The sequence below is a fragment of the Aethalodelphis obliquidens genome, unplaced genomic scaffold (assembly GCF_003676395.1).
Source record: "Aethalodelphis obliquidens isolate GAN/ISIS:26980383/991018 unplaced genomic scaffold, ASM367639v1 scaffold7, whole genome shotgun sequence".
Lineage (NCBI taxonomy): Eukaryota > Metazoa > Chordata > Mammalia > Artiodactyla > Delphinidae > Aethalodelphis > Aethalodelphis obliquidens.
In genome coordinates this window covers 36,537,434-36,560,287 of record NW_020837951.1, presented here as the reverse complement: position 1 = coordinate 36,560,287, position 22,854 = coordinate 36,537,434, and the positions used below count along the sequence as shown (strand labels likewise).

General features: G+C 53.0%; 4 protein-coding genes across 11 annotated transcripts; 2 read left to right on the top strand and 2 right to left on the bottom strand.

The window, feature by feature from the left end:
• The first annotated feature begins 87 nt into the window (after positions 1-87).
• CREB3 (cAMP responsive element binding protein 3) lies at positions 88-4,236 on the top strand. Of its 4 annotated transcripts, none has more exons than XM_027105557.1 (10): positions 88-204; positions 416-553; positions 659-806; positions 883-950; positions 1,059-1,157; positions 2,367-2,473; positions 2,584-2,652; positions 3,299-3,383; positions 3,481-3,565; positions 3,644-4,236. In XM_027105557.1, the coding sequence occupies exons 2-10, from the start codon at positions 416-418 to the stop codon at positions 3,958-3,960; spliced, it is 1,116 nt and encodes a 371-aa protein (XP_026961358.1). In that variant the 5' UTR covers positions 88-204; the 3' UTR covers positions 3,961-4,236. The 4 variants fall into 4 exon arrangements, with proteins under 4 accessions (XP_026961358.1, XP_026961359.1, XP_026961357.1 ...); XM_027105558.1 differs by having other exon boundaries at positions 88-208; XM_027105556.1 differs by lacking the exon at positions 88-204 and adding an exon at positions 215-320.
• On the bottom strand, positions 4,096-15,209 carry GBA2 (glucosylceramidase beta 2). 3 transcript variants are annotated; one of them, XM_027105550.1, is made up of 17 exons: positions 14,331-15,209; positions 11,145-11,236; positions 10,733-10,848; positions 8,667-8,885; positions 8,121-8,360; positions 7,793-7,895; positions 7,481-7,634; positions 7,265-7,390; positions 6,893-7,065; positions 6,551-6,655; positions 6,234-6,341; positions 5,982-6,133; positions 5,753-5,859; positions 5,464-5,606; positions 5,269-5,384; positions 4,978-5,169; positions 4,096-4,682 (listed from the first exon to the last, which is right to left on the bottom strand). In XM_027105550.1, the coding sequence occupies exons 1-17, from the start codon at positions 14,663-14,665 to the stop codon at positions 4,395-4,397; spliced, it is 2,769 nt and encodes a 922-aa protein (XP_026961351.1). In that variant the 5' UTR covers positions 14,666-15,209; the 3' UTR covers positions 4,096-4,394. The 3 variants fall into 3 exon arrangements, with proteins under 3 accessions (XP_026961351.1, XP_026961353.1, XP_026961352.1); XM_027105551.1 differs by lacking the exon at positions 4,096-4,682 and having other exon boundaries at positions 4,993-5,109; positions 5,236-5,384; positions 14,331-14,780; XM_027105552.1 differs by lacking the exons at positions 10,733-10,848; positions 14,331-15,209.
• Positions 15,070-20,344, top strand: RGP1 (RGP1 partner of RAB6A GEF complex). Of its 3 annotated transcripts, none has more exons than XM_027105554.1 (9): positions 15,070-15,176; positions 15,737-15,871; positions 16,249-16,385; positions 16,675-16,758; positions 16,860-17,009; positions 17,284-17,430; positions 17,642-17,769; positions 17,977-18,166; positions 18,671-20,344. In XM_027105554.1, exons 2-9 carry the CDS (start codon positions 15,756-15,758, stop codon positions 18,892-18,894), a joined length of 1,176 nt encoding a protein of 391 aa, XP_026961355.1. In that variant the 5' UTR covers positions 15,070-15,176; positions 15,737-15,755; the 3' UTR covers positions 18,895-20,344. The 3 variants fall into 3 exon arrangements, with proteins under 3 accessions (XP_026961355.1, XP_026961356.1, XP_026961354.1); XM_027105555.1 differs by lacking the exon at positions 15,070-15,176 and adding an exon at positions 15,288-15,389; XM_027105553.1 differs by lacking the exon at positions 15,070-15,176 and adding an exon at positions 15,289-15,491.
• Positions 19,009-20,097, bottom strand: MSMP (microseminoprotein, prostate associated). Its single transcript, XM_027105560.1, has 3 exons — positions 19,968-20,097; positions 19,673-19,781; positions 19,009-19,299 (listed from the first exon to the last, which is right to left on the bottom strand). The coding sequence occupies exons 1-3, from the start codon at positions 20,095-20,097 to the stop codon at positions 19,119-19,121; spliced, it is 420 nt and encodes a 139-aa protein (XP_026961361.1). The 3' UTR covers positions 19,009-19,118.
• Positions 20,345-22,854: the final 2,510 nt, after the last annotated feature.

Below are 22,854 nucleotides of genomic sequence, written 5' to 3'. Positions count from 1 at the left end.
ACTGCGCCGGAGTTCCCTTTTAGGCTCTAATCCTTCCTTCTTCTAGCCCGGGGAGAAGGCGGGGTCGGTTCCCCAGAATGCCCGCCCCCAGGGAGTGAGGGGGTGGCAGGCACGTACCCTCTATTTGCATAGCGCCCGGGACGTGGCGCGCACCGACGCCGCTTCCGCGTCGGGGGGAACTCCAAGTCCCGGAATGCCTCTCGGGTAGGTGCGTCACTTGTGTTGTGTTGGAAGTTGCGGGGAATCGAGGCTGGGAGGCGGGTCCGTTTTCAGAGAGCCTGCTAGCAGCTAAGAGGAAAACCCCGCTGAGGAGCCTATAGGTGGGGTCGACTGACGGTCCGGGTCGCGCGTAGGGTTGGGGATTGGGGCCGGGTGGAGGGGTGAACTCCTGCGTTTCTGCACATCCTTTCCGTAGATGTCTCATATGGAGCTGGCGTTGGACCCGGGTGACCATGACCTGCTGGGCTTTTTGCTAGAGGAAAGCGGAGGTTTGGTGGCGGCGCCCGATGAGGCCTTGGAGGCTCCGCTGGGTTGGGAGCTGCCACTTTTTGAGGTGGGTAGGGGTCTGAGTCGGGGAGGCCCGGGGCCGGTTGTGGGGTGTGTCCCTGAGGCAGTGGGAGGTGATAGGTTAAAGCCTGTTAATCTGAACCCTATGCAGGCTCTGAGCAATTGGGACGTAGAGGATTTCCTGAGCTGCCTGCCGAGTCCCCCAGCATCGTTGACCGTTTTCAGCAATTCTAACCCCTGTCTTGTCCACCATGATCACACCTATTCTCTCTCACGGGAGCATGTCTCCATAGATCTAGGTAAGTCTGTAATAAGTGAAGTTTTGGGGGAGGAGAGGACTCACGGGCCTGGCTATTCATACTTTCCCTTTTTCAGATACTGAGAGATATGGAGAAGAGGGGGCTCAGATGACTCCATTGCATGTGGAGGAGCCGGCAGAGCAGGTACTTGACTTGATTTACAGGAGGATTATTCCCCGCATTGCACGGGTTGGGGCAGGATTCCCCATTCGTTTCTGACATCCCTTTGCCACTCTGCTGCCCACCTCTCAGGAACCCCAGGAGATTGCTAGGCTAATACTGACTGAGGAGGAGAAGAGGCTCTTGGAGAAGGAGGGGCTTACCCTGCCTGGGACGCTTCCTCTTACTAAGGTAAGACTTCCATTGGAGGAGGGTTGTGAGTCCCAAGTAGGCCAGTTCTGTTAATTTTATATCAGTAACTTGAAAAAGAACTGAGGTGAGAGATTAGCACATTTGTTGTTACTAGGAAGCTGGAGCATGTAGTTAGTGTGCTGGGTGCAAGGGCAGATGGTGGTTTTGCAGGGCTTGTACAAAGTTTGGTGTGCTTTTTAAGTAAAAATTCAGAATTATCAAGGTAATATTAGTAAAGGGATTTGGAAAGAACTGTGCAAGCATGGGTCCCTGACACTTATATTTCACTGGTTTAGCACTAATCTACCTATAGTTGAATAGTAGAATTAAGTATTAAGGTTCATCAAGGCTGGATTGAGTAGTATAACAAGAATAAGTGTAAAATCCCGATTTTCAAGCAGTGAGTGGTGGCTTCACATGCACAGCATTGTGATACTGTGATGAAATCAATGTTCATTAACAGAAAGGTTAAAAGAATTTTAAGTTCTTAAAAGTACAAGTTGAGGGAATTCCTTGGCAGTCCAGTGGTTAGGACTCTGTGCTTTCACTGCTGAGGGCCAGGGTTCAATCCCTGGTCAGGGAACTAAGATTCCACAAGCTGTGAAAAAAGAAAAGTACAGGTTGAGTCAACAGTGTGATATGGCTACTAACAAAGTGAATGGAGTTTGGAAGCTGTATCGTCGGATACCAGTAAACTAACAGTGTTGCTGCTAGAAGGGCAGTAACCATCTTGCTCTCCTTTTTACTGGCCAGAAAGCATCTTAGTGTCCAGTTTTGAGCCCCGATCTTTTACAGATATTAAGAGGATGCAGTCCATCCTGCGAAGAGTAGATAAGATGATGAGTTGTTTTTTGCCCAGTTTTTTTTAAACTCTGAATAAATGTCAAGTGCTTTTAAATAGCTAAAGACCTTTGTTCTATTACAGCCCCAGAGATCAGGTGCTAGGTAAGTCTAATAGGTAGAAATAATAGAGGCAGATGTTGGCTCACAATAAGGAAGTTTTTTTTTAGTTAATAAAATTGTTACAGTGGCTTGGCTTGTGAGGGCATTAACAACTGGTCCTCAGAGGCACTCAGACAGAAGCAGAGTGCCTGTTGGTCAGGGAAGCTGTAGAAGGAATTTCCACATTGGGAAGATCGAACTCAGTTGCCTTCAAACTCTTTGGTCTAATGTTCCTCGGATGATACCCCTTTTCCTGTCTTCTCTCAGATGGAGGAACAAGTTCTGAAACGAGTGCGGAGGAAGATTCGAAACAAAAAGTCTGCTCAAGAGAGCCGCAGAAAGAAGAAGGTGTATGTGGGGCGTTTAGAGAGCAGGTATAAAAGGGAGCGGAACTCGGGGGTGGAGAGAACAGAGGTAATTGGAAGTGTTAGGTTTTTTAAGGGTGGATACAGGCCATGCCCCCACATCCCTGTTATTCCTCCAGGGTTCTGAAATACACAGCCCAGAATCTGGAGCTACAGAACAAAGTACAGCTCCTGGAGGAGGAGAATCTGTAAGCAACTCTTCGACATCAGTCCTTTCTCATCCCTCCCATTTAATACTGTCTCAGTCTTTCTCTTGCTCCACACTTGATTTCTAATTAGGCAGCTCCCACGTGTAAGGTCTGGTGCTTGGCCTTTAGTGGGTCTCTGATTCTAAGAAGCTCATAGTAGCAGGGAATAAATTTGCAAGTAACTGTGGATAAGTATCAAGAAGGAGAAAGGAGGGAATAAGAAAGACCTCATGTGGCGGATGGCATTTGATAGTAGATAGGATTCTGGGGTGGAGGTGTGGGGAGCATTCTAGGCAGAGAGAACACAGCATAGTCCAGTCTGGCTGGAACCCTAACACGGGTGAGTTGGGCTGGAAGGTAGAGAACGTATAATCCCTAGTGAGGATTGTGTGCAGAGCCGATCAGGCAGTGTAGAACCACTGAAGGGGTTTGCAGAAGGAGTTTAAATCAGGGCAGAGACGTGTGTGTTTGTTTTAGTGAGGTCAGGCATTTTGTTCACAGAGAGGAAGAGATCACTTGCAAAAATAGGTCCAAAAGTAAGAGAGGATCCAGTGCACAGGTGGAGGGGATGAACTTAACAGGAGGGTTTTGTTGTATGTCAGGGTGCCAGGCCAGGGCCTGCTGTCTGTCCCCTCTCTTCCTCTAGGTCCCTTTTGGATCAGCTGAGGAGACTCCAGGCCATGATGATTCAGACAGCAAACAAAGCCAGCAGCGGCAGCACCTGTGTCTTGGTGAGGATGGTGATGGAAGGAGAGATTCTCTTCTCAGGTGGCACGGATAGGGGTGCAATGCAAAGCCCTTCTTCATCTCGTTTCTCCTGCACTCTAGGTCCTGCTGTTCTCTTTCTGTCTCCTTTTCGTACCTGTGATGTACTCGTCGGACACAAGGGGGAGTCTGCCAGCTGAGCGTGGAGGTGAGATCCTTGAGGATACCATTAAGGAAGGGCTAGGGGAGAAGCCCAGCCTGCCCTGAACGGCATTTGTCTCCTCAGTGTTGTCCCGCCAGCTTCGTGCCCTCCCCAGCGAGGACCCTCCCCAGCTGGAGCTGCCTGCCCTGCAGTCAGAGGTACCAAAAGACAGCTTGGACCATGAGCTCCAGGCTCCTAGCAATTCTTGCTGCCTCTTCTATCACATGCCTCAAGCTCCTAGCACAGAGCCTCCCCTGAAGTTAACACTGCCTGACAGTTTCTCAGCGTCCTCCTGCCCAGGTCCCATCTCTCCCCTGCATGCAAATCTCACAAGTGAGGGAGGATGGCTCTCTACCCACAGCTCCACGTCTGTTATCTTGCCGGGCAGATATTCAGGCTAGGTGTGAGGATGTGGGGGCCTCAGTCATGGTCTGCAGCCCCCAGTCTGTGTTCAGAGGAAAAGGGACGGGAGGGGGCTCGCCTCAGGTCCTGGTGCCCTGTCAGGAAGCCTGAGGACTCAAACACACCACACTTACTGGCTTTCTGGGTCTTTTATTTGTACCCATGTATGTCTGTCACCCCATGAATGGGCCTGGGGGAATCAACTGACCTCCTTGAACACTTCATGCAGTGAGGGGATGGGGTGAAGAAAGAAATAAATAAGTGATTCTGACGCATGGGTCACCCTCAACCCCTCTTTACTGGCGCGGTTGGGTGGGGAGAAGGGAGGGCATGATTGTCCTGGTGGCTCAGGGCTGCAGGAGAGTGGGGGTGGGTGTGGAGGAGGAGGAAGGGCCAGGCTGAAGGCTGGGCTGTTAGCGCCTCCTTCCACAGTTCACGAGGCGCACTCTGGGCTTGGGTTTGCCACAGCTTCCTTTGGTCCAAGTTTGGGCCTGGTGCTCAGTCCCGTGTCCTGTTTGGCGATTGGCCCAGGGGCCTTTTTATGCTGCTGCTGCTGCAGGGCCAGCTGCATGGCCCAGATGCTCAGCGGCCGCATGTAGGCCAGCGAGCGGAACACCTGCTGCTGGCAGTACGCCTCAGGCGTCTGGAAGGCCAGGCCCAGGCGTTCCCACACAGTACGGTAGCAGCCTTCAGCTGTCCGGAAGCCCTCCCAAGTCAGGCCCTGTCGGGAGAGATGGCAGTCATATTACTTGGCAACCTCTGAGTAGCTATTTCAGCTGGACAGATGGAGAGAATAGGGTCTGTGCCCTCAGGGAGTTCCCAGCCAGTGGGGGAGATAAACTTGACTCACAGGCAGAAGCCTGAAGGCAGGAGATAGAATGCATGCCAGGGAAAAGGGGGAGGCTCTCTGGATGGATAAGATGACATTGAATCAGGCTGTACATAAGTTTGATGGCTGAGGAAGTTTGCTAGGCCAAGGTACAGATTGCAGAGAGTTGGGGAAGGGAGTGAATTACCTCTTGGATCATGGTGGCTGCCAGCCCGTAGACCACACCCACCCAGACTTCATCAGACTGGACACTGGATCTATCAGGAACACCATGGGGCTGCATTCCATTCACAGCCCCCATGGCCCCTCCTGCAAAGCCCTGGACATTGAATTCAAAGATAGTTTGGAGAGCACGGACCACATGTGGGGTAGGAAATACCTAATGGGGCAAGGGAAGAAACACAGTCTCTTAAACTTGGTTCCCACCTCCAGGAAAAACCCTTACCTTTCTCTCCGGTTCCTCCTCCTAGTCTCTCACCTCACTGTCTCCTTCTCCTAGGCCACTGGCCCTCAGGAACCACTGGCCAGCACACTGGTCAGACATGATGCTATAGGACTGAGGCTGAGAGCTGCAGTCATAGTTGTAATAGCGGCCTGGAGAAGGGGAAGGACAAAGTAGGGCTCCTTGCCTCCCCAGAGCTGCCTTAAGATTCTTTAGGATCCCCCAACTCACCATTCCACAGCAGTCTCTCATAGGCTTCTTGGCCCCGGCTAAGGATGGAAGAAAATTTATCCTGGACCTCCCGTGCCCCACACAGAGCAGCCATCTTGACCATCACAGCCACAGCTGCCAGCCACAGTCCTCCACAGTAAGCACTGATCAGAGACACAGGTTCAGGGATTAGCCTGGCAGCTCTAGCCACTCCCATGTAGAAATAATAGGCAGTCACTCGTCCTTAAGTCCACAATCCCTTGATGCTCAGTTCCCCACCTCAGGCCCCTGGAAATCCCTACCCCCCAACCTGGGGCCTGTGGTGACCCATCCATCATAGGTTTGGTCTGCATAGCCTCCATTCTCAATGAGTCCATCTTGGTCCTTGTCAAACTTCATTTCAGACTCCATCACGGCCTAGAGAGGGACCAAGATACTGAAGACCTAGATGCTAAGAAAAGACAACAGTAGCCAGCCGGGCTCTCCCCAAACACCAGGCAGCATGCCCCTGGCATGACCACTGCACATGCATCCCTTACCAGACACACAGGCCACATGTCCCTCAGGAAGCAGTGGTCACCCGTCAGGTAATAGTCCCGATAAACCTGCAGCACAAACTTCAGGTTCAGGTCCTTCCAGTCCGCAGTATCATGGACCACATATGCATTGACCCGGAGCCATGGCTCATCATCTGGGGAGGGGAGAAAACCTGTTTCATCTGCACTGCAGGGTAGGGTAGAGGGTGCAAAAATCGAGGAAGAGAAGCTCACTTGTGGTGGAGGGACTTTTACCTGGATCCCCAACATCATGAGGCACGACGTTCCTCCTTTTCACAGGTGCTATTATCCCACTCATCAGGTACTGTTGCTGTGCCAGATCCTCCCTGAGAGTGGCCAGAGCTGGGGGAGCAGATACACAAGCGGGGGGCGCGGGGCAGGGAATGGGTAGGCTTGGGGTAGGGCACAGAACTGTGTGTGTATGACTCCAGAGGGGAACCAATACGCAGGATCCACATTATGTTTGGGTGGAAGAGGCAGTGTGAGGGACCACAAAGGTTCAGGGGCGTGGGGAGCTAAGAGGGCGGAAGAGGCACAAAAGGGACCCTCACCCATGTCATACTGCAGGCTGAGCTCGAGTTTGGGCCAGAGCATGACGAGGGCAAAGGAAGCGTAAAAGTGGACATCATATGTGTTGTACATGCGATATTCCTGGCCTGGAGAAATGAAGGAGACACACTGTTGCCAGGATTCCTGCTGATCCTTCATACTGCCCTGCCTAGCTGCTCCTCTAGCATTGGGGGTGGGGCACTGTCACACTCCATACCTGACACTTACCCCTCATCCCAACCAGTACCCTGGGATAGGCAAAACCCATCATCCCGCCTGGGGGCAGGGCACCAACTGGCCTCATGGATATGGCCTGCCATACTGCGTACACCAGCGGCCCATACCTTCAAGGTAGCCGAATCGACCATACTCTCGTAGGAGGGGGCGGAGCTGACACATGCTCCCCACCGGCTCCTCTCGTAGGCAGTCCTCAGGAACTTCCAGCCATACTGTGCCCCCATCAGCCAGGAAGTATAGTTCATTGAACAGCGCAGATTTGTACCAGGCAGGCAAGGATCTGGGGAGTCAGGAGGAGGGAACAGTCCAGTGAGTGTGGACCTCCCAGGAAAGGACGGATTCTGGGGTTCAGCAGAGTAGGGGTCCCAAGTGAATCCCAGCCCAACTCTGCTGACTTTGGTGGGTGGAGACTGAATCAAGGAGTCCCAGTTGAGGTGTGAGTGCCTGGGAGAAAGGCAAGAGGTGGGCCCCGTTGGCACCTGTCATCCAATACCGGGCTCTGCCAAGCCGAGATCCTCTCTTCCCATTCTGCGTATCTGCACAGTGCATAGTGGCTAAGGGTGGGTGCTGCATCACCATCTGGGCCAAAGAACCTTGTGTACCGCCTGGGGTGGAGAGAAAGGGGAGGGATGAGAATGTGGGCTCCAGCTCAGAGCCCCAGCACCACGGACCCTGTGCGCTCTCATTCCCATCACCTGTAGTAGACCTGGCCCTTTGCTCCAAACATGATTCTGGGCATGTCCCAAGCCAGTGAGAACTCCAAGCGGCACTGGCCTCGAGGTGGCAGCTTGCCCATAACACACACTGCCCCAGCGATGCCTACTCCTTTCTGCGAGGGGAGGCTTTGGCCTGAGAGAAGCGCAAGATGAATCAGTACAGGCACCCCCTTCAGCCGCAGGGGTCCCTAACATGGGACTAAAGCCTGCTTATTACCAGGCCTCCCACCCCTGCTCCCAAGACAGGGACAACCTCTCTTCCCACCACCTCCCTGTCAGACCCCCCATTACCAGCGAGGGAGTCCAGCTGTCCATCCTGAAGTAGATCCTGCCACACCTGCTGCCCAGTGCTGTCAGGGTCAAAGGCTGTGAGGTGGGTTACCATGGTATCTGCCTGTTAAGGGGCCAAAGACTCTGTGAGGAGAAACTCCACAGGTACGCTGGCTCCTGACTAACTCCCCTGAATATATTCCCGCCTCCAAGTTCCAGAGGCTAGGGTGGTGAGGGTGGGACTCAGGAGGTGAGGAAGTGAAGAGACCATGGTGGCATGGGGGCTGGGCTAGGGCCAGGCTGAGAGTAGGGGTTCAGAGGCTATGGTATGGGGCAGCCTCCTCCATACCGTGAGTCGTGCAGCCACAGCCATCGTGTAGGGATTTGGAGGGGTTGGATGATGCAGAAGCAGCCCCTGTACAGTCTCCCCATCACGCTCCAGACAGAAGGGCTCATTCCACAACCCCCCCGGGGCATCGTCTTCACCCCCCAGTCCATTCCGCATGGAGAACATGATGGACACGTCCAGGGCTTCATCCCCTTCATTTTCCACATCCCACACAAAGACTCCTACAGGCAGGCTGCTGTCCTGGGAGCAGAAGATCAGACTCAGATGGTCCCAGCGTATCCCTTCTGGCCCCACTCCCCAGGATCAGTCCTTGGCACCGATGATCTGACTCAAATACCCGGCAATATACTCTATCTTCCACTTGCATCTCCCCATATTGCCTGGCAGGCTGTCTGCCAGGAGACAGAAGACCAATTGGGTGGTGGTCCTGGGAAACCAGCATGATGTTCACTCTCCACCCCCTCTTGCATAGGTCATGGAACTTCCAGGAGAGACAGATCCTGGGGAAGGGAGAGCAATGGAGGAAACACAGAAGGGGAGCCTCACCTGGTAGTCATGGGGCAAGATGGGTGTGATCTGGCGGCAGGTGAGGGTGACATTTTGGCCAGGAAGCTGATAGACAGTCCAGGCTCGGGGATACAGGGCGTGGTAGAATGCAAAGTACCCACACAGGCCCCAGTTCCAGCTCTGCAGGACACTCGGGCGCTCCACAGACAGGACTTGCTGGTACACAGTCTGCCCTTTCCGGCGCAAACACACTGTGAACTAAACCAAGAAGGTACATGGGCTGGAACGGGGTAACCCACAGGTACCTCAAACAAGTCTCCCTCTCCTCAGAGTAGCTCCTGCCCTGCCAGAGCCCGCAGTGGCGACCAACGCACCACAGCCTCACTCATCCCCCAGGCCTTCCCCCCCAGGCTCGGAGTGACCACCGAGTCGTGCCTCCCCCATCTATCTCCCTTCACTAATGTGGTCTTAGTGCCCTAAGCCAGGCCCTCACCATCTCTGCTTTTACTCTTCTGCCTCTTCTGAAATTTGGATTTCAGACTGACCTTTCTTACAGAGAAATCAAGATATGTTAGTCTGTGTTTATAATGTTTCAGTGACTCCCCGTGGCCCTCAGGCTAAAGTCTAAACTCATCTACCTGGCTTTCAGGGTCCTTCTTGATGTGGCCTCTCCCCGCCCATCAGACTCATTACCTGTTCGAGCCCTTATATTCTGCTCATATCAAATACTGTTCCCTGAGAGCACTACATTTCCTCCTCCACGCTTTTGCTCATGTTCATGCTCCATTTGGTAAAACCCCTCATCCTTCAAGGCCTAGGTCAAATGCCATCTCCTCTCCTCAAGCAGTGAGTCATTCTGCTGTGTGTCCCCCTACCCCTCTAGTCTAGCATGTTATAATGTGCTCACATTCTGACTCCCTGACTCCTCTGGAAGGAGGGCTATGAGGGATTAATATCTCTTCCTTGGTTCAAAGTATGCCTGATATCTTTAATGTATATATGCCTGTTATATTTAGTGTATATATCAAATAATTTTTTTATGTTGTTGGAATAGTAGGTAATGGTTAAGACCACAGGTTTTTAACCGCAGAGAAAACTGGTTCTGAATCCCTGTGCTTCCATTTACCAACCACGTGACCTTGGGCACGTTACTAAATCTCTTTGAATCTTAGTTTCCTCATGTGTAAAATGGGCCTAATAATGGTACTTCCCTTGTAGGATTGTCTTTAAATATTAAATATTATACAAAAGAGTCACAAGGCTGGAAGACATTCCCCCGGGATACCTCAGGGATGAGCCACAGAGGAAGCCTGGGCCATTGGGCAAGGCTGGTAAACCTGAACTAGGAAGGGCATTATCATTAACAGGACTCAAGGTCTGCTAGTCATTTCTCCTTTGAAGATAAGCTGAAAGCTGGAGGCCTCCCTCAGACAGGAAATAGGAACTTGGTGGACAACTCAACATGGGAGGGCACTAGAGAGATATGATGAAAGGTGGACCACATGCCTCTGGCAATCAAAGGCCTTCATCACTCCTTGATGAAGGAACACAGCGAAAAGAAGTGAAGCTTCAGAAAAGGGAAGAAGTCTGGAGATCTATGCCTGGGAGAGGGGCTTCCCAGGCCCCCAGCCAGAGAGACCTCCAGAGGAGTGACCACCAGCAGAGAAGCTGGCCTCTGGCTGAAGCCTGGCAAATCAGGGCGAGCAGTGGGCGCTCTGCATCCTGTCCTCCTGTGCATTTGTAGACTGTTGGTTTGTTTTCCCTTCTGATCTTTCAACCAGGTTAAGTGATCCTGGAATTCTCTGACTCTCTGTGGCTGCGTACTGGCTCAGCTAGTGGAACTGGGGCAGCAAAGTAGGTAGGAGGCATTTACTAGAAAAATGAAGGGCACAGGGGTACCTTTTTTCTTTCAGGAAATGTGTGCTCTGAGTGTCTCGTTCCTATAGTACATCCTAGCACAGGGCTGGGCACACAGAAAGCATCCTGAAAGTACTTACTGGACTGAATCATGTACATCTCTAATTGCCACATCCTACACTAGCAAAGAGACCCTTCCTGGCCTGGGAAGTACTGCCTGGACCTCTCCTCCACCTCCTGGCTCTTACTTGATCAGCAATGACTGTTTGGTGCTGGTACATTCCAGGATTAAGCTGCCAACGACAGAACTGGCCTCTCCAGCCTCGGGTGATAGTGCCTCCCCCAATGCCACCCAAGGGACAACCTAGAGAAAGAATCAGGATGGTTAGTGGGGCATGAGAGAGGAAAACGAGCCCATTTCTCACTTTCTAGACTATAAAGATGGATTCCTCTAAACACCATGGGGATATCAAATCGACACATTGTACATTTTAAACTTACACAATGTTATATGTCAGTTATATCTCAATAAAGCTGGGGAAAAAACCCTAGGGGATGGGTCAGAGCAACTTAAATAAGCTGAAAGCCTCTCTGCCTAGCTCTGCAGTAGGCCTGGACGCTGGGCCCTCTGTGACTGGGGAGAGCTGGAGTGAGGCTCACCATAGATCTGTCTCAGGGGCACAGAGTTGATGAGGTCGATGAAAGGTGTCTTCTTCTCCACCTGGGTCTTCCGGTACCACCACTGCAAGTACCTAAGGAGCAAGGGGCAGTGTGAGTGGAGGGGCGGCGGGCGGCAGTCACCGGCCTCTCTTTGGACACCCAGCTGTGACTTCCCATTAAATGTCCCGAGGACCCATCGCCTTCACTTCCAAACCTCTCCTACTCTCAACATCTCTACAATTCAAGGTCCTCTCATCTTCCCAGTCACCCCAGGTCACAGTATGTGACTGTCTTTGTTTCTCCTCTCTACTCTCCTTAGAAGGAACTTTCTGATCTTTTCACACCACTAACTCCACCACCACTGCTTTAATTTACTCCAGGAACTTTCCAGTTATGGTTTCCTGATTTATAATCACTCCCACCCCACATACAGGCATAGGCTGCTGCGATAACTTTCTTCTTTTTAAAATGATGATTTTTCTTCCTGATTATGAAAGGTGAAAATTTGGAGAATGCACTAGGTGGAAGGTGAAAAAAATCCCACCTATATACAACCAGTGTTTACATTTGGGGGCATTTCCTTTTAAGTCTTTTTCTTTTTTTTTTTCTTTTTCTTTTAAGTTCAGCATTTAAACTATAAGCTTTCTAATTTTGCTCTCTCATAATATCCCAGTAAAGCGTTCTAAAAACCCCAACATTTTCCTGGTCTTATCACAGCTCTGTATCCAATAGGCAAAAGATTCTGTTTGGGATTCAAGGCTTTGACATCTCTCTCAAGTCTATTTTCTAATCTTCCTTCCTACAAATTCCCATTCAGAGTGGGTCCTCATTAAGCAACCCCTGCCCTGCCAAACTCTCTCCCAATTCCACTCTTCTCCCTCACCAGCTAGTTTATACACATTGTTCAAGCACACCACTTGTAACCATGTAATTGGGTAACCCCGCTGAGGCTTAGTTTCCTCATCTACAAAATGGGGATACCTATTGCCCTTCCTACCTCAAGGAATGGTTGGAAGGGCAAATGGCACAGTAGATAGGAAAGCCACAAAGTGGAATATCTGTGCATACACTGTCTCAGCTCCCAGTAAGACACTGTCCTGTTATTTTAGTGTTCCTCATGTGAGTCTGACATACTTTTAAGTTTCTTGGGGAAAGGGACAGTGACAAAGACTAGTTGATTATTACCCACAGCTTCAAGCACAGGGCAGGGCACATGGTCTGCAGTCAGTAACTATTTGCTGAATTTACAAAGAACGTATGTACAGACAATGGGGCATAAGAGAAATGAACAGGGACAGGAGCAACGGGAGGGAAAATCTGACTAAAGAACAGGGAGGGTACATTCTGGGGGTGAGAGGAGAGGGAGGGAAGACGAAGGATGGGATGATTGGAAGGCAGATCTTCCTTGCCAGCTTAGAGGAAACTGGACTTTGAAACTGGAGGCCACAAAGGATTGGTGAAGGGAGGGAGGGCACAGCGCCGGATTAGGGCAGTGAGGGAGAAATGCAAGATATGAAGATAGGCAGAACAAAGGAGTATCAGGCGCAGAACAAGCACTCAATACATATTTACTGAATGAATGGATTCTGGCTGAAAGGGAGAGCAACCAAAGTTGAGTTCTTACCGCTCCAAGGCCAAGAGAACTCTGTCTTGCTGGAGCTCCTAATCACAGTACCCACCCCCAGTTCAGCTTCCTCTCAGAGCCCACCTTTCTCTCACTCCACTTAGCTGCTGGCCATTCCTGACCTATTTGGCCTTTTCCATAATTTCAGCCCCCACTTAAGAATAATCATTCAGAATTCTTCTTTGTCTCACCCCTGCTTTCTCCTCAATGCAGGACCTCATCTCATTCCAAAACCCCTGTGTCAGTGATCCCCACCCTGTCCTGGGATGCAGAGCCAAGTCCAGGGGGCTGAACACAGCTTCAGGCCTCTGTGATTTGGCTCATACTTAGGGACTGGGGGGTAGGATGCCTACAGATGGGTTCTTGACCTCCACGTCCCCACCACATGCACCCCAATGTGCTGCTCTCAGTACCCCAGCCCTAGATCCTATTTTGACCCAAAGCCTTTTGGGGTCAAAACTAGGCCGGGTCAATTTCAGAAGCAGCCTGGAGGGATTATTTTTGTCTGGTACAGGCCACCCAGGGGAGCTGGCAAAGAAGTCAGATACCCAGGCAGCCACAGGCCCTTCCCACTGCCTAGGGCTTGGGTTAGGTACACGGGCTCCCCACCCCAGCCCCAGAGCACTGACTGTGGAAGAGAAGGAGCCCCTATTTAAGAGGTTGCCAGGCCTGGGTTTCCCGAACTTTAAGCCTCCCTCCCCAGCTCTGTGTTTACTGTGTGGACTGACTCAGGATGACCTCTGGGTGATGCTTTCTGTTCTCACATCCACCTGCTCCTGTTAATAGGTCTTGGCCCCATCACTAGTCCTTGAATTCAGTGGGGATCTAGAGGAATCTGGAGGAGTTCTACAGCCCAGGATAAGCTCTTGGAGTGTCTGCCACCCTTGTGTAGGGGGAGACCAGGAAATGCTCTGGAAGATTATTACTAAGCTCTGGGGACACCTAAGGCAGTGCCTCTCTGGTCAAAGGTCTTTGCTTTTTATATAACGGGCCATCTATTCTGGAATAGAGTGAACAGCACCTCTTATCGCTCTCTCCTTATGATTGAGAGCAGGAAGGCTCTCACCCTTTCCCTGGAGCCAAAGCTTGAGGAAAGAAGCTGATGGGTGTTGGGACTATTAAATGCTGTGCCTAAAAAAGGTTCAATGAATACTCCAGCTGCTCAGGAGAATCTGGGGCTGAGAAATCCCACCCCCTCCCCAGAAAACAACATTGTATCAGTACCACAGCTGCCAGAGTATCCCTTCCTACCTTGTCACAAAGTACAGCTAATCCCAAAGAGCAATCTCTGGAAAAGAGCGTGTATGTGAGAGGGAGCCTAAATGACTACAAGGCCCAAATGCTCCTGCTCTTTCTTGCTAAAAAGACAAGTTACTGGAAGGAAGGGGGTTGCAAAGAGATGTGACCTGGTCTCACCCTCCAAAACCATGGGCTTAAGAATTACGTTGGGAATGGGGGCCACCTGACTAGGACAAGGTATCCACCTATTTCTCACCCTTTCCTGCCGCTGCTGGAACAAAGTGAGGTATAATAAGGTAGTCTAGGCAATGGGATCTACTCACCTCAAGCCCATGCCCAAATGCTTCATTAGGTTGCTTAGCGAGACATTGTTGGCATTAAAGGGTTTCCTCTTCTCTGCAAACTCGTGAGCCAAGCAGATGCGCCAGCCAAAGGGAGGCACCTGGCAGCCCTTGGCTTTACCCTCATAGGAAGCCATCAGCGGCCCAAAGTCCTGCGGATTGCTGTAGCCCTGCTCATTCTGGGGTTGACTGTCTTCAGGGTTCTGGCAGTCTGTAACCTGCACAGCCTCAGTGCCTCCAGTATTTTCAGGGCAATAAGCCCGTGGATCCCCTTTGGCACAGCTGGTCTCTTCCGAGGCTGGGACTCCGGTTCTCATATTCCCTGGATTCTGGGTCCCCACGACCTCGGTGGTCTCGGTTCCCGAGCTTTCTGGTACAAAGTATCTGGCCAGCCAAGCCCAGATGTGGGCGCGGATTGTTGTTAGGTGTTCTCTCGGAGGGCCGGCCTCTGGGGAAAGCTGAGGTGAGCTGGTGTCTCCGTGGAGCCGGGGAGCTGTTGCTGCTGCTGCGGTGGCGGCGACAGCAATAAAGCCGCCACGGTCTCCCCCTCGGTCCTCTCTCTGGGTCCTGGGCGGGAAGGATCGGGTCTCGACGTCATTGGGCCGCGGTGATTAGCTGGCCCTGCCAAAGGGCGACTGGGCCCGCGGAGAGGGGAGGAGCCCTAGGGACCAGCCCGCCAGGCACCGCCCCCGGGGCCGGCCTGGGAGCTCGCGGCAGCACCGGTCCAGTCCCTGGGTCGTGGCACCAGGCCCCCCCAGGAGTGGGCGCCGGGTCCCGCCGGCCGGTATCCGGGACGGCGCTCGTACCCGGGTGCCAGCCCGTGGGAAGGTGACCCAGGGTAGCGGGACCACTCGAGCCCCTTCCGGCCCTGCCGGCCCGGCGCTTCCGGCCGGAAGGGGCTCCGAGGGGGAAGAGGTTGGGGGGGGGGGGGGAGGGAAGTCCCGCCTCTGCCGCGGCCGCAGCCACGCACTAGGTCCCGGCCCGGTGGGGCGGGCGACCGAGGGCCTCGGTGCACCGAGCCCCCAGTTTCGACCGTGCGAGGTGTCCGGGCTAGGGGCGCGAGCTGCCGGGCGGCCGTGGCCCTGGGCTGGGACGTGGAACCACGAGGGAAGGGGGCGGAGGCGGCCTGGGGGTCCCGGCGGGGTAGGGGGAATATTCGGCGCTGAGCGGGGCTGGGGGCTGGGATCCAGAGCGACTCCCTCTCTCTCCGCAGTGCCGAGTCAGCTGCCGCCATACCTCCCTTCCGCCTTCCCGCATCCCAAATCTGGGCGCTTCCCTCTGACACCCTGGTGCTGAACGTCCATTCCCCGGGTCCTCACCCCCAGGCTCACCTGAGACACCCCTCCGGGCCGTGGTACTGACCTCTGATACCCCTTGTTTCCTTCTAGATCCGATTCCGGAGCTGCCATGATTGAAGTGGTAGCAGAGCTCAGCAGAGGTCCTGTGTTTCTGGCAGGGGAGACGCTGGAGTGTGTGGTGACCGTCACCAACCCCCTGCCCCCCACGGCCACTTCTGCATCCAGGTGGGGGTGCCGGTACTGAAGAAGGTGGTCCTTCTGGGAGGAAGTCTGGTATCTATAGTGCTGAGCCAGAGCTCAGGTTGTCCTGTGACTACAGCACCACCTTCTTGCTCATTGTGATCTCATTGTAGGAAAGGCTATTTAACATTTAAGATGTGGGTGACATAGCCCACCACTCTCCTCTCCTCTCTCCTCCCCCACTCCTCCTTTTACCCAGTATACTTCTCTTTGTTTAATGGTTTCTCTTTGGGGTTCTGGATTCTCTGATCCAGAGGACAGCCGCCTCACTGTGTTGGTCTTCTCAGTGTGGTACGGAGTTTGGGGGAGCATTTGTGAGGTCAGGAACTGCCCTCTGATGTCCTCTTTTCCTCCTCCCACAGTGAGGCTCTGGCATGGGCCAGTGCCCAAATCCACTGCCAGTTCCATGCCAGTGAGAGTCGAGTAGCACTGCCTCCCCCTGACTCCAGTCAGCCAGATGTCCAGCCTGAGAGCCAGACTGTCTTTCTACCACACCGAGGTTAGAGATGGGGCATTTGCCTTTGGAGGGGGATGGAATCATTGTTACCCAAGGGTGAAATTGTCAGATTGTTCTGGTGGGTCATTATAGTCTCTGTTGCACTGGGGATGTGGAAGAGTGTAGTTATTGCTTTGGCGGCGTAAAAGTGTTCCTATTTCACAACGAGAAAAGAGGAGTGGCTTGGTTTGGGTTGCCCTTTGTTGGCAGTGCTTACTGCCCCCACTTGCTGTGCTAGCCTTCTCCAGTACTAGACAATGGGGTTATTAAGTTGCAGTCTTATCTTTTCTAGGTGAGAGGGGTCAGTGTATCCTTTCCACTCCACCAAAAATCCTATTCTGTGACCTGAGGCTAGACCCTGGAGAGTCGAAGTCATGTGAGTGACTGCCCCCTGACCCCTCGATTGCCTTCTAAGGCTCCTGGAGGGAGGACCTCTCTGGCTGCTTCTGGCTGCCCTGACTACTACCTCCCAACCAGACTCCTACAGCGAAGTGCTGCCTATAGAGGGACCACCCTCCTTTCGGGGTCAGTCAGTCAAGTATGTCTACAAACTGACCATTGGCTGCCAGCGTGTCAACTCACCCATCACTTTACTCAGGGTCCCTCTGAGGGTTCTTGTGCTGACTGGTAAGTAAGGGTTCCTGGAGGGAAGGGCTGGAGAAGAGCCTCACCAAAGCAGAAATGATCCTTAGAGGGTTTGTGAGAGGGGCTGGAGGGAAGCTTCCTGGTCTTAGTGAAGGTGTGAGGGGGTTGGGGAGAGAAGGTTCTGGAGCATAGGTGAGATGTGTACCTCAGCCGTGGCCCCCCTTACCTACAGCCCTCTCAGGTTGGAGTCTAAAACCCTACCCACTACTCTTCTCTCTGTTCTCTCCCACCACCTCTCCACTCATTTTCTCTCCAGGCCTTCAAGATGTCCGCTTTCCCCAGGAGGAGGCAGTTGCCCCATCCAGTCCATTCTTGGAAGAGGATGAATGTGGCAAGAAGGACTCATGGCTCGCTGAGCTGGCTGGGGAGCGCCTCATGGCTGCCACATCCTGCCGCAGCCTCCGTGAGAAGCCCTTCACATTGTCCCACCCCATCCTCCCCTCATAGTATTCCTGTCTCAGAGATTGAGTCTTCTAGCTGCCACATTCTCCTGAGGATCCAGTGATACCTCACCCCAGATTCTAAAGGAAAAGCCCCACCTTTTGGCCTCTGGCTTCCAGCCCTAGACATTCCCCAGTGCGGACCCCAGGCTTACTGTGTCCCATTCTCCCCAGATCTGTACAACATCAGTGATGGCCGAGGAAAAGTTGGGACATTTGGCATCTTCAAATCTGTATACAGACTTGGCGAGGACGTGGTGGGGACCTTAAACTTAGGGGAAGGAACTGTAGCTTGTTTGCAGGTGAGAAAGGAGAGGGACTTTGGGGGAACTGGGTCTGAAGGTCTGGGTGGAAAGAGAGGGCCTGCATAAAGAGGGGTGGCAGGTAGAAATGGGCAGTGAGGTCACCCAGGATCCCTCTAGTAAAACAGCGTGAGGTTGGGCTGCCCTCCCACCCGGAGTCAGCGCATCCCAGCGCCTGCCAGCACGCACTTCTCTTCTTGCTCCCAGTTTTCAGTGAGCTTACAGACGGAGGAGCGTGTGCAGCCTGAGTACCAGCGGCGCCGCGGGGCAGGGGGTGCCCCCTCTGTGTCTCATGTCACTCATGCCCGGCACCAGGAGTCCTGCCTACATACAACCAGAACGAGCTTCTCCCTCCCTATCCCTCTCAGCTCCACACCAGGCTTCTGCACAGCCGTTGGTGAGACCCTGACTATTACCGGGGGTGGGGGGGGCACGGTAAGATGCTGCGTTTAGGTAGCGTATAATGAATCCTGATTCCTAACACACTCCCAGACATACCCATATCCAGTCTGTGACCCTTAACACTTTCTCAGACCTTCAACCTGTTTCCTGGGTGCACTGACCCCTAAATTCTTAACAGCTTTGCACATCTTCACTCCCCCTACCCACTGGGACCCTGTGATGCACTGATCTCTGACTCGCCATTGCATTTACTTCAAGCTACGAAGTCTTGACTGTCTCACACTTGGGTTATTAGGTAGTTGATGCCATCATCCTTACTGTCACGGTTCCAGTTTACACACTAGATTTCTTCAGCCAAACTCTCGATCCTAGCTCCCTGACCCACACCTCCCCGCTCTTCCTGAATACAGGTTTTTTTTTTCTCATTTGCTAACCACATCCTGTCATTGGGTTTTACTCCTGGCTTCTAATGCTTCTACCTTTATCTTTTTTCCCACAGTATCCCTGAAGTGGCGTTTGCATTTTGAATTTGTAACATCCCGAGAACCAGGTTTGGTGCTCCTACCTCCCATGGAACAGCCCGAGCCTGTCACCTGGACAGGGCCTGAGCAAGTGCCCGTGGACACCTTCAGCTGGGACCTCCCCATCAAGGTGCTGCCTACAAGCCCTACCCTGGCCTCATATGCGGCCCCAGGCCCCAGCACCAGCACCATAACCATCTGAAACTGGCCCACGTGGCACTACTTTCTTCAGGATCCTGAGAACTCAGCACCTGGACTCTAGTAGGGCCCATTTTTTCCACCTGGGGTCCAGTGGCACAGATAATGAGAGGCAGGCTTTCAGCTGTAGCATTAATTTATTTATTCAGAATAAATCGGCAGCTTCTAGTGGTTTCCCTGGAAGTGGCAGCAGCAGTGGGCAGTCAGCAAAAGGGCGGTCGGTTGAGTTTAGCTGGAGTGGGGAGCAGGAGCCGCAGGAATAGGGGTGTTAGCTGAGCCCCACTCTGGGTTGGGCCCTCCCTCTTTGCAGGGCAGCCGGGGGTCAGATTTTTGCACCAGGGAGAACTGGCACGTTCCTGCCTCCCGACGTACCTCACACCCAGCGGGGAAGTCGATAGGATGTTGGGACCTGGGGAACCAAAGGACGGGGAAGGAGTCAGGACAGTGAAGGTCCACCTTTATCCCTGCCTCGCATCCCCCCTCCCAGCATTCCTCCCATATCTTCCCCCAGTGCCCCTGTCCCCCCTAACCGAGCTCTTGCCTGCCATATATGGATATTTTTCGTTTCATAGCAGGAATATTTTCTCTCCAGATCCACCCCAACTCCCCTTACTTTGTAGCCTGAAGCCTTCTCTCTCACATTTTTGTTGGTACCTTCAGGTTCGGCCAGCTTCATACTGCTACTTTGTTCATTCTCACACCACAGCAATCTAGTCATGACCTGGCCATCTCTCAGTCACTTACATCAGAGCCATTCTCTCTGGCCCTCAGTGGTCACTCACGTGTCACAGCAGCCCACACCGACGGGATGCAGGCAGGTGCAGTGGAAACAGTCCTTGCGGAGCCAAGACTCGCCCAGGGTGAAATATTTCCCTTCATGGTGGCAGGGCGCTAGGGAAGAGCAGGAAATGTTAGTGTGCTGGAGCGCAGGGAGTAAGTGCTGCCGCCCCCGCGTTTACCCTCTCCTGTTTCCCAGCTCGGGGGGGTCTGGGTCTTCTGACACAGGATCACCCCTGAGCCCCCTTCCTCCCAGTGCCCTCTGCTCCTGTCCTTCCTTAACGCCTCACCCAGCTTTACCTTGAGCTTGGAAGTAGCACTTGCTGTGGACTCCTGGGTGCTGGAGGAGCAGAGATATCACCAAGCAGGTGATCCCCCAGCCGCCCAGGGTCCCCTTAGCCTGTCCAGCCCAGAGCATCCATAAGGCCATTCCCGCAGTACGGCCCTTTCGGACCGTTCCTGGCTTCTGTTCAGGCTACTCTGGTCTTGTCTCCTTGGCTTTTCTTTGTTTCTCTCCTCGAGTCTTAGTTTCTGTCTTTCTCCCCTGGGCTCCTGTCTCGCACCATCTCCGTGCCCTCTCACAGGCTTGGGGATGCTTATAAAGTGAGGACCCTGGCCCCCTGCTGAGTAGAGCTGGAAAAGCTGTAACTCTGTTTCCTGAGGTGAGGGCATGAAAACAAGAGGTCTAGCTTTAACAAGCTGTGAGAGCTGATTCATGCCCCACACAGCTAGGGGGAGGGAGGTGGCCATGGAAGGGGCACTGGACTGGGCACTTCCCCAGCAAGGAGGTGGGACGGGTGGGGGCCCCCAGGTGGTCCCCAGAACTCCTCCCTGGCCTGGAGAGGAAGCATTCCACCATCTCCCCCCGCCCTGTAACACACACACACACACACACACACACACACACACACACGCACGCACGCACACGCACGCACGCACACACACACACACACACTCCAGGGGTGTGTACGCTGGGATCCCTGCCTGGACCGGAGGGAGGCATTTCCTGGGGATGGCTAATCCTGTGCCCCAGCCAAACCGAGGAGATGCAGTAGGGTGCGACAGCCAGAGGCTCCAGGAGAGCGAACAGGCACCTGGAGTGGAGAATGTTTCTCTCAGACCCTAGGGCAGGGTCTCCTTGCAGTATCCTAGAGATATGGCTGCCCCTCAGAGATTAGGGCTGGGGGGCAGGTGTCTCTTTTTTACAGGCATCCCAGAGATTATCCATTGTTCATCACCCCTAAACATACTGCAAATAAAGGTTCTCCCCGTGTCTGGGGATGGTTCTTTCAAAGAAGAACATCTCTAAATGCCCTAATGGTATGGGTCACTCCAGTTTCACAGAGATACCGCCCTTATCTCCTGTACATTATGGAATGAGAATTTAGGAACTTATCCTCTGACATCCTTTTTTTGGGTTTCCTGCAGGTTCTGGAGAACCTAAAGATGGGTGATTAAGAGTATAGGTTATAGAGTCAGACTCTGGATATAGATCCTGATTCTACTTAAGAGCTGTGTGACATTGGGCAAGTTAGTTCACCTCTCTAAACCTGTTTCCTTATCTGTAAATTGGGATAGCAATATTAACTCATAGAGTTGTCAAGAGGATGAAATGAGATAATGCGTGTAATGCTCCTAGTACCGTCCCTGGCACGTAGCCCTCCGAAAAGAGTGACTCCTGTGGCTGGTGCTAGACGTTCCTTTCTTTGAATGATGGTGAGCAGCTCTGTGTGCACAGCTGAGAGCTTCTGCTGGGGCTGCTATCTCCTATCTCCTGGCACAGAATTCTGCCCCTTTCACACTTAAGCTTCTTGTCATCCCTACCGCCTTCAAAACCTGCCTCCAGCAACATTTTGCTTTTGGTCGGTGTATGCTTGAAATTCTAAATGTCTGTTTTGAGAAAGTGTTGCTAATGAGCCTACTTTTCCTAGGTCAGTACCCTCACTTCTACCCTGGGAAGAGGTATCCTTTTTCCATCCTTCTAGCTAACTTTAGGACTCCTGCTTTTTCTGGTAAGGATTCTGATCCACTTCTTCCCATCCTCACTCAAGTGAACTCTCAAGTTCTCCTTTCTGACCAGTCTAATGCTGGCCATCTCATTGGTACTAATTGCCCCAATCAAGCTGGATTTCTTTCCCTTTTTCACACTTCAAAGACCCCTGTTCCAGCTATTCTCCTCCTACCCACAGGGCCAATCACTTTGGCATTTATTCTTTTTTCCTTGTAAGTCTCTAGTTCCATTTACCCCAAGACTCCCACTCCCTGCCACCCAGTGGTTCAGATCCAACTACTTCTGGCTGACTTTTCCAGAGGGATACCCTTCCTCTCACCTCCTCACCATTCAGACACAACTTCGCCAGTCCGCCCCAAACTCCCTGTTTTCTTCCAAGAAGACAGCTTAAGTGGCTGGAGATGCGGACTGCACCGCACCTTCCCCCTAGTCAGGTCTGATATCCTTTCCATTTCAGAGGAGCACCAAGAGAAGAAAAGAAAACTCACAGAGCAGCAAGGTGCCCGGATATAGGCTGGCGTGTGGGAGGCATGGCCTTGGACTGCTCAGGGCTGGAGCAGGTGGATTAGAAGGCCTGACTAATAGAAGGGCCCAGAAGTCTTGTCAGTGGTCAGTAGCTCTGCTGGTGCCTTTGTGGGGCACCAGCTGACACCCTTGATGTTTGGACCATAGACTACCTTCTGCTCCTGTATCCTGGAGCCAAACCAATAGGGGGCGGACACTAGGGGGGAGCTAGGGAGCTTGAAGGTGGTGGTGGTGGTCATGCTGTAGGCAGGGGGGGCCCGATGGGGATTGGTGTGTGTGAGGTCATGGGACAGGAGAGGTGAGAGTTAACCGCCTGTAATGAAGATGAGGTAGGCATATAGGGGCAGGAGTAGGGGTCTTCTGGAAAGAAAGGCTGGGGCGGAGCCAGGAGCCCTTTCCCAGAAGTTGGGTGGGGGAAAGGGCGGCGGGGAGGTGTTGGTTGAACCCGTTTCTTGCACGCCTGCGGGTGTGCGCGCTCGCGTGTGCATCTGCCTAGCTTCTCAGGGGCCAGAGGCCACGCTTGTGGTTGCCGCGTGTGTTGGGGGCTGGGGGTTCTGTGGTCAGGGCTCAACTCCGCGATGCCAGTTGGCGCGAGGGGGGCGCGACGGCTGGCTCTCGGGCCGGGAGGGGGCGGCTGGCGAGCGCTGACCA

Bases quoted from the DNA above. Each gene is read 5' to 3' on its own strand.
- CREB3 (XM_027105557.1), top strand. From the start codon at position 416: ATGTCTCATATGGAGCTGGCGTTGGACCCGGGTGACCATGACCTGCTG. The intron at 807-882 runs GTAAGTCTGTAA...TCCCTTTTTCAG, and splicing joins GCATGTCTCCATAGATCTAG to ATACTGAGAGATATGGAGAA. The intron at 2,474-2,583 runs GTATAAAAGGGA...TTATTCCTCCAG, and splicing joins GTGGGGCGTTTAGAGAGCAG to GGTTCTGAAATACACAGCCC.
- RGP1 (XM_027105554.1), top strand. From the start codon at position 15,756: ATGATTGAAGTGGTAGCAGAGCTCAGCAGAGGTCCTGTGTTTCTGGCA. The intron at 16,759-16,859 runs GTGAGTGACTGC...CCTCCCAACCAG, and splicing joins CCCTGGAGAGTCGAAGTCAT to ACTCCTACAGCGAAGTGCTG. The intron at 17,010-17,283 runs GTAAGTAAGGGT...TTTTCTCTCCAG, and splicing joins GAGGGTTCTTGTGCTGACTG to GCCTTCAAGATGTCCGCTTT.
- MSMP (XM_027105560.1), bottom strand. From the start codon at position 20,097: ATGGCCTTATGGATGCTCTGGGCTGGACAGGCTAAGGGGACCCTGGGC. The intron at 19,782-19,967 runs GTAAAGCTGGGT...GCTCTTCCCTAG, and splicing joins GTGCTACTTCCAAGCTCAAG to CGCCCTGCCACCATGAAGGG. The intron at 19,300-19,672 runs GTGAGTGACCAC...TTGGTTCCCCAG, and splicing joins GGTGTGGGCTGCTGTGACAC to GTCCCAACATCCTATCGACT.
- GBA2 (XM_027105550.1), bottom strand. From the start codon at position 14,665: ATGAGAACCGGAGTCCCAGCCTCGGAAGAGACCAGCTGTGCCAAAGGG. The intron at 7,066-7,264 runs GTGCCAACGGGG...CTGACTCCCCAG, and splicing joins AGCCCGGTATTGGATGACAG to ATCCTTGCCTGCCTGGTACA. The intron at 6,134-6,233 runs GTAAAAGTCCCT...TCCCCTCCCCAG, and splicing joins TCATGATGTTGGGGATCCAG to ATGATGAGCCATGGCTCCGG.